Genomic DNA, 13432 nt, shown 5'->3' on the forward strand with positions numbered 1-13432 from the left:
AGAACAGTTTTCCTTCAGAGGAAAAGCAGGAGAACGTAAAGATGAGTGAAAGCTGCAAAGAGACCCCAGGTCATGGGTCAGAGGTCAAGGGAAAATCCAAACAAGCGGCCTCACCAGGTTTTTGAAGAGTGCGGCCACCTCCCGGGTGAACACAGCCAAGTTCAGGAAGCCCGTGGACAGCTCGTGGCTGTTCTGGGACAGGTGACTGTTGCCCAAAGACTCCACGGCCTCGCGGTACTGCTCCTCGTTCTCCACGTGGCCTGCAGAGGTGGGAGAGGGCTCAGCGTCTGCTCCAGGCTGGGCCCAGGGTACCAAGCTACCTCACTCACCAAGGCCAGAGCTGTGGATCGCCCGCACGGCCTTCTTGATTCTCTGCAGGATGGCCTGGTCTCCTTCCAGGACCTGGAAGGGAGTGTGGACAGAGGGTCAGAATGCTGGGCTGGCTGAGACCCTCAGCTCCACGACCTCACCCTCCAGATGCACACAAAATCCTGCTGCCCTCTGAACTCCACTCCTCCTCCATCCTATACCCGCCACCAAGCACAAACAGACCACCCTCTTCCACCGGGCCACACAGAAGCCGTAGCCCAGCCGCACCAAGAAGACCATGGATGGACTTGCTTTCCACCTCTAGTGCAGTCATGCAAATGTAGCAATTCAAAGGCGTGTGTGGCCCAAGGCGGTGACGCAGACCTGGGTTTGAACCTCAGTTCAGTCTAGACAGAGCCGTTCACACCTCTGAGCTTTAGTGCCTTGTCTGCAAAACGGGGCTGATACTACGGGCTCACGAAGCTGCTGCAAGGACCCCTGATCTGACAAATATGCACAAAAGGTATGGTGAAAGACCAGAGGAGGAAACACGGACGCCCCTGTGTTCCCAGAAGACGCAGGTGGGGGACCCCAGGCTCCCTGAGCAGCCACCTGAGGGCAAGGGGTAAGGGGCTGGGCACCCCGGGCAGGGGTGGGAGCTGGAGACACGGGTACCCGGGCCTGTGATGCGCCCCCACTCCCACTAGGAGAACTGGTGGGGGACAGCAGACAAGCCCAGACCCAGGGGCGCAGACAGGTGGAAAGGCCAGAAGACGTGGGTGCAGCAGCCGGGGCGGGCTGAGCTCGGTGGGAAACCTCTCCACTCCCTCCCTGCTTCAGGAGCTGCCCAGCGAACTTGCACAGTAAAGCAGATCAGCGCTGCAGGAGCCCGCAGTGCCACAGACGGAAACTGAGGCCGACAGAGGGGGCCCTTGCCCAGAGCTTCACGGTTAGGTAGCAGCACAGCTGGGCTCCCAAGGTACTGGCCCAGGGGCCCAGCCGCATGCCCCAGCCCTCACTGACTCCAGCCTCAGCTTGCTTCAAACATCGGCTGAAACGGAACTAGAGTTTGGTTTCTATAGGGTTATTACTTCAATGTGACAAGAAGCAGTAAACACATTGGGGATGCTAGCTCCAGAGTCCAAAGGGGTCTCACAGTGGGGTGCACACAGGGCAGAGCCCAGAGGCCTCTGCACACACCAAGCTCTGGTTTTGAGCCCCAGCCTCACCGCCCACATGCTCGGTGACCTTGAGCAGGTCACCCGCACTCTCTGAGCTTCCTGATGTGCTGTCCCTATGTATGGAGAGCAATGCCTACTCCTTGGGGTGCTTATGCGGATTCTCCGCGTGAGATGATGCACGGGAAGGCTTGAGCTGGTGCTGGGCACCAGTGTGTCCCTGAGACTGTGCCTGTGATTGGCATCATCCCTGGCTGCTGCTGCTGCTGCTGCTGCTGGGGAGGCCTGCCAGATTCCAGGCGCTTCTCCTACATGCTCCTGCCTGGTTATGGATTGCAGAGCCTTTCTGATTTGGGACCAGGGGAGGCCTATCTCAGAGCTGGAGAAACATAGTCAAGGAATCAGGAATTGACGAGAAGGCATTTGAGTAGACGAAAGAACTAAATGCTTCCTACTGAAGAGGCAAAGATAAGAAGAGGAAACATGGCCATCTCTATGATTCCCAAAGACGCAGAGAGGGAAATGTGTTTGCCAAATCCCTTCAGCCCACCTTGTGACTTGGAAAGCTAGAAGGTGATTAATTTAAGGAGTTACGACTTCACTTTTTTTTTTTTTTTTTGGTCTTTTTGAGACAGGGTCTCACTATGCAGTTCAGGCTGGCCTTGAGCTCACTTTGTAACCCAGGCTGGCTTCGAACTCACAACGATCCTCCTGCCTCAGCCTCCCGAGTGCTGGGATTACAGGCCAGTGCTGGGATTACAGGCATGCACCACCATGCCCAGCTAACAACTTCACTGTTAAAGAGAGTGCAGGTTAAAGATACAATTTTCAAAGAGATTTAGAAAAATACCCAGAAGGTAGATGTGTGGGCCTGACATATAGAAGGTGCTCAAGAAATGTTTAGGTAAATAAATGGTGATTTGCAAAGTGAGTGCTGATAGTAGGGAAGGCTGTGTGTGTGTGTGTGTGTGTGTGTGTGTGTGTGTGTGTGTTGCTAGGGATTGAACCTAGGGCCCTGTGCATGCTACACAAGCACTCTATCACTGAGCTACATCCTAGCCCTTTTAACTATTTTATTTTGAGTCTTAACAGTCTTACTAAGTTGCTCAGGCTGTTCTCAAAATTGTCATCCTCTTGTCTCACCCTTCTAAGTGACTGGGATTACAGGTATGTACCCCAATGCCTGGCCTACAATACATCAGTGATGTCTGGAGCTCAAGCAGCCATCTTAGACCATAAGGTAGAAGCTATTTGTTGCAGATGGTAGACCAACAAAACACAAGACTTGTCCCTGGTGAGTGAGGACTTAATCTGTTAGCCCTGAACTATTTACCTGTGGACTTTTACATGAAAGAGAAACAAATATCTCTTATCTGAGCCATTGCTTCCTGAGTATTCTGTCACGTGTGACCAAACAAGCTCTAACTGGTACCGGCAGGCAAGTCACTTTAATCACCACAGACTGTTCTTCGATGCCCTTGTCAGGCAAATATCAGGAAACAGCTTCCCAGCAAGCTACCATTCCTGTCTCAACTGCTCTTAGCAATCTGTCTGCTATGTGTTCACACTGTGTGGAAAAAGAGACACAATCTCATCTGCTAGAAAGTACAAGGGTAAAAGTCTTAAAGCCATAGGTGTAGGCAAGGACTTTCCAAACAGAACCCCAAATGAACAAGCAATAGTGCCAAGAATCAACAAATGAGATCATATCAGATTTGTTTCTGCACAGCAAAGGAAACAACCAACAGAGCAAAAACGCAACCTACAGAATAGGAAAACATTTTTGCCAGCTATTCCTTGGACAGAAGACTAGTATCTAGAATTTATAAAAAGCTTTAAAAAATGAGAGCCCCTCAAAATAAAAGACCCAATCAAAAAATGGGCAACTTAGCTGGACGTGGTGGCACATGCCTGTAATCCCAGCACTGGAGAGGCTGAGGCAGGTGGATCGCTGTGAGTTCGAGGCCAGCTTGGGCTACAAAGTGAGTTCAAGGCCAGCCTGAACCGCAGAGCAAAATCCTGTCTCAAAAAAGTGCTGACAAGGCTTTGGGGAAAAAGGAACACTTCTACATTGTTGGTGGGAATGTAAACTAGTACAACCACTATGGAAATCAGTATGAAAATTCCTCATAAAACTAAAACTAGAAATTCCATTTGACCTAGCTATGTCCTTTGTAGGTATCTCCTTGAAAGAGTTACAGACATTATATCACCCGATACATACACACCCATGTTCATAGCAGCACAATTCATATTGGCTAACTCTTGAAAGCAGCCGATATGTCCATCAACAGATGGCTGGATAAAGAAAATGTAGCGTTTATACACGATGAAGTACTACTCGGCCATAAGGAAGGATAAACGCAAGCCATTAAATCAGACACACAGGCTTAAATATATAGCATGTTTTCTCTTATAGGAGAAACCCAAAATATAAAGAGCAAAAATAAAAGCTAGATCATAGGAAACAAGGGGGCTGGGGATTTAGCTCAGCGGCACAGCGCCTGCCTGGCAAGCACAAGGTCATGAGTTCGATTCCCGGTACTGGAAAAAAAAATAGGAAGCAAAGGAAATAGATCTTTTGCAAGAGAAAAGGGGACCAAGAGATGAAGGGAGGAGGGTGTAAAGAAAGGGAAAGAGGATGAATAAAAGAATTATGATGTGTTATGCGCATGTTTCAACTCCCCACGAGGAATGTGATCATGATGTACCGCAAATGTACTAATTTAAAAAAAAAAAACAATCCCAGCCGTGAGGAGCCATGAGCATCTGAGGAAAGTCACACAGACAGGGCAATGTGGGAAGCAGGGAGGCTTTCCCACTTCGGCAGAAGGACCAAGAGGGGCAGAACGAGAGAAGAGCTTGCCCCGTGAGGCAGGTGGGGATGCTGGTACCAAGAGCAGCGTCCAGAGGAGACAGGCCTGCTCTGGAGAGAACCCAGTTCGCTCATCCATGTGTTCATTCCAACCGGAGTTCCTGGTCCTCTTTCAATCAGGCCTGGGGCCGGACGCCGGGGACAGAGAGGACACGGCACCTGCCTTGGAGAAGCTTAAAAACACACAGATGCAAGTGTCCAACAGGGACAGGGAGCCAGGGGCGTTCTCCTTTCTCAGGAAAAGTCATTCCCACAGTGGTAGCAGTGATTGGCAGCACTCACCCTGGGGTACGACAGGGCTCAAAGATTTAGGCTAAAGTAGTCGAGCTTCAGAGGGGAATTTCAGGCCAGGACTGGGGAAGGGGAAAGGCTAAATGGTTTCCAGGACTCTGTGACCACAGCTCAGTCAGCAGCTGAGGTTCTAGCCCCCACCCGCCCCTCTCCACCTACAATCCTGGGTAACATCAGCCCAGCCAGTTCCTTAAATCTCTTTAAAATGGATAAAAAAGAGCCAGGCGTGGTGATGCAGGCCTGTAATCCCCAGCACTCATGAGGCTGAGGCAGGAGGCTGAGGCAGGAGGGTTGTTCCAAGTTCAAGACCAGCCTGTGTTATGAAGTGAGCTTCAGGCCAGCCTGAACTGCGTAGCGAGACCCTGTCTCAAAAAGGCAATAATAAATAAATAAATAAATATTATTATTATTATTATTTTTTTTTTTGGTCTTTTTGAGACAGGGTCTCGCTACGCAGTTCAGGCTGGCCTTGAGCTCACCTTGTAGCCCCAGGCTGACCCTCAAACTCGCAACGACCCTCCTGCCTCAGCCTCCCAAGTGCTAGGATTACAGGTGTGAACCACCATGCCCGGCAATAAATAAAATTTTAAAAATAATAAAATGGATTTAAAAAAAAGAAGGTAACACAGGAGAGACATCCATTGTCTGCTAACTCACAGAATCTCCTGCGGCTCCGGAGGCTGGGAAGGCAGCAGCATGGAGCGGGACCGGGCTCCATCTGAAAGCATCTGAGTCACGCTGTGGCTGTTTAGTGCCCTTGCCGAGGTCGGCCTTTATTCCCTGTGCCTAAGCTTGGGTGGTCGGGGCTGTTATGGTTTGGATCCGACCCCAACGTGGGGTGTGCCTAGGCTTGGCTTTTGGAAGGTGAACGAATCGTGTTGGCAGACAGCTGACTTGCTGCTAGGAGGTAGGGCCCAATGAGGGCCCCCTGGGGGTGTGACCCGAAGGTCACATCTCCCTTCCACCTCCTCCCTTCTCTCTCGGGTTCCTGACTGCCACAGGCAGAGCGCCTTTCCCCTGCTATGCCCCTCTGCCATCCTGTTTCTGCCTCGAATCCAACCAACCATGGACTAAAACCGCGAACCAAAATAAACCTCTCCTTCTTTAAATGGTAGGTGTTGGGTATTTTGCCCCAGCAGTGAGAAAGGCGAGCAAGGAGAGCTAAGACAGGGTGGGGAAAAAACCAGCCTCTGGGTCCAGGTGAGCCCATTTACTTCCTGAAGGTCAGTGGTTCTCAAAATGGGTTCCCTAGGCCTGGTGTAGTGGCGCACGCCTATAATCCCATACTCGGGAGGCTGAGGCAGGAGGACTGCTGTGAGTTCAAGTGCAGACTAGGCTATAAAGTGCGTTCCAGGCCAGCCTGAATTACATAACAAAACCCTGTCTTTAAAAAAAAAAAAAAAAAATGGGTTCCCTGACCTCGAAGGATCAGCAGGGAACTTGTCAGAAGTACAAATTTTCCAGTGGAATCAGAGGCCTACGGGGCGGGGCCCAGCATCCCTTGGTTTAAGAAGCCTCTAGCTGATAGTGATGCACCTGAAACTCTGGGTATCACCAATCTAAATCTGTCCCTCAGAGACGCCACACATCATCATGGCTAAAAGTGTCCACTGGCCCCAAACGACCTGGGTGGGGCTCCACTATGCACAGGTCATGTGACCTTTCCATTCCTCAGTTTTCCCTTTCATGGAATGGGGACGGTAATAGTCCCTACCACATAAGGTTAATGGGAAGAAGCAATGAATTCACATAGGTAAATAATTTGATAGCTCAAACGATTATTTCAAAACTGAATTTGCTTTAGGAATTTCTCAGCTGTCTCCGGACTCCTTAGACACATCTGTCCCTTCCCGTCACCCCATGATCCTCTTCAGTAAGATACGAGAACTACAGGTGCAGGATCACAGCAGAGCCTCTGCCACGGGGCAGTTTTCAAGGCCAAGATGGTACCGTGCCCCTGCTCTGTGCCAGGCTGGTTACACTCTCTCCCAGCCTCCTGTGAAGTCAGTCAGCATCACCATGCTGCTGATGGAGACCACTACAAAGGGCCTCTGAGCAGGATTTAATATTAACCAATTGGCTTTTCACGTTTATGTGTGAGGTTGCTGGAGGCCTAGGCCCCAGGTCTGGAGATGGGCAGCGGACTCATAGTAAGTGAACCTCTATGAGTTGCTGGTCCCGACTGACTGAGGCCTGCGGTGGTGGGTAAAGCAAAGGACAAGACAAGGCCACAGCTAAGGACACCTGGCTCCAACCTCAACGAACTAGATAAAGACTGTAGCTGTGGGTACCTCACTCCTGGGTGGAGACCTTCCTGGAGGTAACATAGTTCTCCTAAATTAACATAATGTCTTACTTGGAGAAGTCCTTGAGAGATTCCCACCTTTCTTCAGTATTCCCTTCCCTTGTTTGATAACTAAATAAATACAAGCCAGCCAGAGAAGATCATTGCCTTAGCCCCCAGAGAATTTCAGATTCTGTTAGAGGGTTTTGATCCTCCCGGAGCCCTAATATCAAACCACTTGACTCATTTATTTAAGCCTTGCTCATTCACTTGTTTGGGAGACTGTGCACCTAATCAGTCCACAATAACTAAGGGATAATATTAACACATTACTCACTGTGTAGGTAAAAGTGCCAGGAGAAGGAAGATGTCCAGGTCACACCATGGAACAGTGGCAGAGATGTGACTTGAACCCAAGACTGGCCAAGCCCGGGGCCAATGTTCTGTACATACTACCAAGCTAACCCTACAAAGACAGGGGCACCTAACTTTGATCCTAGGACTGGATCTGTCTCTGAACCTCAATCGCAACTCACCAGCTCCATCGTATCCTGTGCTGTCCCCTGGAATTAGGGGAAGGGGCAGGGAGGGACACAGTGAAACCTGTCCAGAGAAAACAAGGTTGGTAGCAGAGGGGAACCTGACTACAACCCCTCCAAAGGTCCTACCAACATGGAAACACATGTGCTCAGCTTGGTCCTGGAGAGGATTCCAGAACTCAGAGGTAGAAATTAGGAAGACAAACACAAATGTCAGCTGAAAGACAGGATGTTCCCATGGAGGGAATGAGCTCCTCACCACTCAGCGTATTCAAGGACTTCAGGTGTAGCGTGACTCAGGTGCTGGCTTTTGGGCTGGAACTGAAGCCATCTAGAGTTCTTTCAAAGCTAAGAGTCAATGGCTCCATTCAGGAGCCCAGGCAGGCCCTGGACACAGATGGGTGAAACGCAGACTATGGGACACATCTGAACTCAGGCGCCTATGGGCATTTTCCAGGCAGCCCAGCCTGGCAGGCCCAAGACAAAGCCTGAATTTCAACTGCTGGCACTGCCCTTTGTGCCCCTCACCCTGCCCCAAGGCGCACGTGCACACACACACTCACACACGCACACACACACACACCATGCTCTGGCTCTCTGACTTGTGATCTCCGCAGGCAAAAGACCACAGATGGCAGCACTCAGCCATGCCCAGCTGCCCTGCCTAGAAGGGCCTTCTGCCTGCCCTCCCTCCTGGGTCAGGACGCATCAATAGGACCCATTCTTCATTCCTGTGGTTTCTTGGTGCCAGCCGTGGTTACCATGGCAACCCAACAAGTAGGCAGAGCTATGAGTACTAAGGCCTTGGGCCATGCTGCTGAAATTTCACTATTAGACATTCATTCCTTCCGACCATTTTCATATAGGGCACAGGCACCACTTTCATACTTCCCCTCACCGTCTGTCCCTCATTAGTCAACCGCAGCGTTCTTCCCACTGTCCTTGCATTTGATTCCTTCCACTAGGATGGCTCTCCAGGCGCCTCTGCCAGTTACACTGGAGTTGGTGCGGGAGATGAAAACCATTTCCTATCTTTGCTTTGAACCACAATGATGCCCCTTGAGGACGTAAGTCACAGAATGTTAGAGACAGCCCAGCATTCCCCCTTCACAGTACAGACAATTACAGACTGAAACAAAGGCTCAGACAAGTGCCATGCCCAACGTCTCACTGGAAATGCAAACAAACTCAGGAGAAGGTCCTAGCCGAAACTTGTACGGGACTTTCTAGCTTGTAACGGTGACCACCGTTTAAAATTCACACAGGTTGGGGTGGTGTAATTCCAGTACTCAGGGGTCTGAGGAAGGAGGATCGTTTTGGGTTCGAGGTCAGCCTGAACTGCAGAGCAAGACCCTGTCTCAAAAAGAAAAAAAAAAAAGAAGGGGCTGGGGATTTAGCTCAGCGGCACAGCGCCTGCCTGGCAAGCGTGAGGTCGTGAGTTCAATTCCTGGTGCCAGAAAAAAACCAAAGAAAAAAAAAAAAGAAGACTCCCACAAGCCTAATGAGGCAATTTTTTTCCTCGCTAAGTAGTTCAGGTTAGCGTTGAACTTACTTTGTAGCCCAGGCTGGCCTCAAACTCAAGGTGATCCTCCTGCCTCAGCCTCCCAAGTGCTGGGATTGCAGGCGTGCACCACCATGCCTGGCTGAGGCAGTCATATTTGTTCCCATGTGGCTGATAAGTCCACTGGTTCAGAGAGGTAAAGATAGTTGCTAAGCTTACACAGCCAGGAGGGAACTGCAATCCAAGAGGCTTTCACTCCCTTGTTCATTTCTAGCCCATGGTGCCAGACCTGGGAGGTCCACAGAGTTCCTGCCAGGGCCCTTGGAGCACTTCAGACCAATTCAACAGATCTCATGCTCAGCCAGCAAAGATGTGGATAGAAGGAAACAAGGGGGTGTCGCAGATTCATCTGACCACATTCCAAAAATGCATGCAGCTGTTAGGATCAATAGGACACAGAACTCTTTGAAACTGTTCTTGAATTCATGGTGGCTTTTGATCCTCTCCCATATTTCTCAATCAATCAGTACCATCTGTTGTGGGAAGGTCTGTGAGACCTTGACATTCAAAAGGAGTTCCTCTGTGAGGGGGGAATCTTGGCTTCTTTGATCTCAGACTGATGTCCAGAAAGATTCAATTATATGTGCAACATATTAAACATGATCAGCTGGGCATATGGTGGCGCACGCCTGTAATCCCAGCACTTGGGAGGCTGAGGCAGAAGGATTGTTGAGAGTTCAAGGCCAGCCTGGGCTACAAAGTGAGCTCAAGGCCAGCCTGAACTGCATAGCGAGACCCTGTCTCAAAAAGACCAAAATAAAAAAAAAAAAAAAAAAACCATCAAGTCTGAGTTTTTTAATGAGTAGACCAAACCAAGCTACATTTAGAACTTTAATGAATGATACACAAAGTCCAAAAAAATGGGGCTTCTTATTCTTAGTTCGAGTAACTAATTTACAAGAAATGCACAAGATGGATAAATTTGCTTCACTACACCTGACGTGCGACAATGAGCACAAGACTGCAGAACTGTAGGCACCCAGTTCCATTTCTTTTTGAGATGGGACCTCACTCTGTAGCCCAGGCTGGCCTTGAACTCAAGATCCTCTTGCCTCAGTCTTCCTAGAAGCTTGGCTTACTGGATTACAGGCATGCACCACCATGGCTGCCTTGTTATCCGTTTCTCTTTCTTTTCTTTCCATTCTTCCCCCCTCCCTTTCTTCTTCCCTCCCTCACTTCCTTTCTAGGTTCCTTCCTAGTACTAGGGATTGAACCCAGGACCTTTGCACTGAGTTATATCCTCTGGCTGCTCTTCAGTTTAACAAGTGAAGCCAGGTATGGTGGCACACACCTGTAATCCCAGCACTCGGGAGGCTCAGGCAGGAGGATTGTTGCGAGTTCGAGGTCAGCCTGGGCTACAAAGTGAGCTCAAGGCCAGCCTGAACTGTACAGGGAGACCCTGTCTCAAAAAAAAAAAAAAGGCTAGATGATTACCTATAATCCCAGCACTCTGGAAAGGACGCAGGAGGATTGCAAATTTGAGCCCCTGGGCAACTTAGACTCAGACTCAAAAGAAAAACAAAAAAATTTTAAAGGGCTGGGCATATACGTCAGCATGAAGGCCCCATGGGTTTAACCCCAGTACAAGCAAAACAAGACAAGATGTAAAAATGATGCAGAAGAGGGAATCTTTCTCTTTTTCTCTTTCCTTCCCTCCCATCTGCTTGCTCCTTCTTTCCTTCTTTCCCTCCTCCCTCCCTTCCTTCCTTCCTTCCTACGTGGTGCTGGGGATGGAACCCAGGGTCTCACACCGGGCACGTGTTCTACCACTTGAGCCTGGCGGCACTTTCAGCACTAGGAGAGAGACTCTGAAGGGATCTATGTGACATATCAACAAATGACAACGCATGAATCTTACCTAAGCCCTGATTTTTTACAAATATCCATTAAAAGAAGTTCGAAAAATTCTAAGACAACTGAAAATTTGAAAACTTGATAACTGATGATTCAGGCATCTTTGTTAGTATTTTAGGGGCCATAATAATGGTATGATATTTATGTCAAAAAAGAACTCCTTACCGTTTAGAGATACACATTGAACTACTGAATAGCAAAATCTATTTGGATTTGTTTCAAAATAAGATGAGCAACAGGAGAGCTGGTGGATTGAGGACCAGGCAGAACCGGGGGATGAGTAAGTAGGGTTTACCATCCTGTTCCGTTCTTGTGAATATTCCAAATTCTCCGGAAGATGAAAAAAGGTCTGGGCTGGGAGATGAAAAAGTAAAATGGGCAAATTTTTTGTTTTGTCTTTTTGAGACAGGCTCTCACTATGCAGTTCAGGCTGGTCTTGAGCTCACTTTGTAGCCCAGGCTGGCCTTGAACTCACAACGATCCTCCTGCCTCAGCCTCCCGAGTACTGGGATTACAGGTGTGCGCCATCACGCCCAGCTCAAAATGTTCATAATTGTTGAAAATATATATTTAGAAATTTCTACAATATAAATTTAAAAAAGACAAAGGGTTTCTTATATTCAGAAAAGCTGGGAACTTCAGTACTAAGTTACCTGAAACACAATTTGCCACTTTAGTATTGTATTATGGGCTGGTCCCTTTTCAATGAATAAATGGACATGACTTTCAACAAGAGTGAGGGGCTGGGACACAGAGGTCTGGGACAATCTGGTCTGAGGGAGGCCAGACACCTAGTGCACGGGACAAGGGCAAGGACAGGGCGGGGGCAGGGAGTCAGGAAAGGGCTAAGGACCTTCTGGCTCAGGGCAGCTGCCAAACACCACGATTTAACTGCAGAGGAAGAGCACAGGATGCCAGGTGTGGTGGCACAGCCTATAATCCCAGGTAATGGGAGGCTGAGGCAGGAGAATCAAAAGTCAAAGGCTAGCCTGGGTAACTTAGTGAGGGCCTGTATCAAGATTTCAAAATACTGGGGATGTAGCTCAGTGGTAGAGCTGTTTATGTAGCATGTGCAGGTCCTGAGTTCAATCTCCAGTTCCAAAACAGAGCGAGTACAAGGGACAGAGGGAAAAAGGGAGGGAAGGAGGAAAGAAAGAAAGAAGGAAAGGGGAAAACAAGAAGGAAGGGAAGGAAGGAAAGGAGAGAGGGAGGGAAGGAGGGAAGGACAGAAAAAAGAGTGACCGGGATATAGAATGAGAGACCAAGTTTTCCTCTGGCCCAACTTTTCACAAGCCACGTGACCCTGAGCAAGTTTCCACCTCCTCTGAGCTGCAGGCTTCCACCTGCAAAATGGGAATGACAGTCACTGCAGCTCTGGCCACCTCCACTGAAAAGGGAATCAAAAAATTGGGAGTGTTAGCCAGTTGTGGCAACACACCTGTGATCCCAGCACTTAGAAGGCTGAGGCAGGAGGATTCCCACAAGTTCAAGGCCAGCCTGAACTACTGAGACCTTGTCTCCATAAACAAACAAATAAACAAGTTTTTGTGACCCATGCAAATGTGAGCTGTCCTGTCTATGCTATGCTTTAACTTTGCTTTCTCTCACCCACCTACCCAACCAGCAGACCCAAGGAAAGGCAGGGAGCTGCCCAGGAAAAGGAAAAGTACAGGGTGGGCCTGGGAAATCTGCTAGCTAGTGTCTCACCTCTGGAGCAATCCCAGCTCAGTCCTCTCCCTCAGATGACTGAGGGTCTCTGACTAGCTGTGTAATCTCAAACGTGCCCACCTGCCCTCCTTTCCCTGGTGGGGCAGAGGAAGGCACTGGGGTAAAGTCTCTCAGCATCCCTGCTGAGTGCCTGGCCAGCCTCCAGGCCTGAGTAGGTGCTGGGGACAGTGGCTGTCAGGCTTGGTCTCTGCCTCAGGCTCTCACAGCCCAGTGGGGTCGATGGGACACAGATGAGGTGCTTGCTGGAGGCCAGCGAGGCCACGGCCAACCTGGAGCGGGGGAGATGCGCAGAGCAGTACCCTCGCCATGCCTGCTGGGTGAATGGATGCTTCTTTGGAGCCTGAGAATTGAGGATGCCTTAGTGGAACCAAGTAGGAAAAGGGAAGGTGGTGTGGCGGAGAAGAGGCAGTCTCCAGGGCAGAAGCCCTCAGCACATCTGACCTACAGCCAAGGACTTGAGGAGCAGACACTTACAGGGCCAGGGTGGAAATGTGAGGCCGGCGGGCTAGGCAATGCCCGTGATGACCAGCTGGGGAGCTGGGGCGCCTGCCTCACCCCTGCACGTCAGCACCTCACCCACCTAATACTATTTCAGAGCATCGTTTCACAGATGAGGACATTGAGGCCCAGGGAAGTTACAGCATGTGCCCAAGCTCACACAACCAGTTAGAGGTGGAACCTAAACTCAAGCCCAGGCAGCCAGGCCCAGGGGCTGAGCTTTTCACCAAAGCTCGAGGTTTTAGCCTATGAGTGGTGGGTGCTTCTGCAGGACCCTGCAGGAGACAGGCGACCTGACAGGTTCCCGTGGTACCA

General features: G+C 49.8%; 1 protein-coding gene across 2 annotated transcripts in view; it reads right to left on the reverse strand.

The window, feature by feature from the left end:
- The window catches only part of Asap3 (ArfGAP with SH3 domain, ankyrin repeat and PH domain 3), a 43233-nt gene that overhangs the window by 17812 nt on the left and 11989 nt on the right, over window positions 1-13432 (reverse strand). For both annotated transcript variants that reach the window (XM_013519524.1, XM_005394763.2), the window contains exons 2-3: window positions 330-402; window positions 115-260 (exon numbers count right to left, since the gene is read on the reverse strand). In XM_013519524.1, coding sequence (XP_013374978.1) covers window positions 115-260; window positions 330-402 — 219 coding nt within the window. The remainder of the gene's footprint in view (window positions 1-114; window positions 261-329; window positions 403-13432) is intronic.

Source organism: Chinchilla lanigera, unplaced genomic scaffold (genome assembly GCF_000276665.1).
Source record: "Chinchilla lanigera isolate Chin_1 unplaced genomic scaffold, ChiLan1.0 scaffold00051, whole genome shotgun sequence".
Taxonomy (NCBI): domain Eukaryota; kingdom Metazoa; phylum Chordata; class Mammalia; order Rodentia; family Chinchillidae; genus Chinchilla; species Chinchilla lanigera.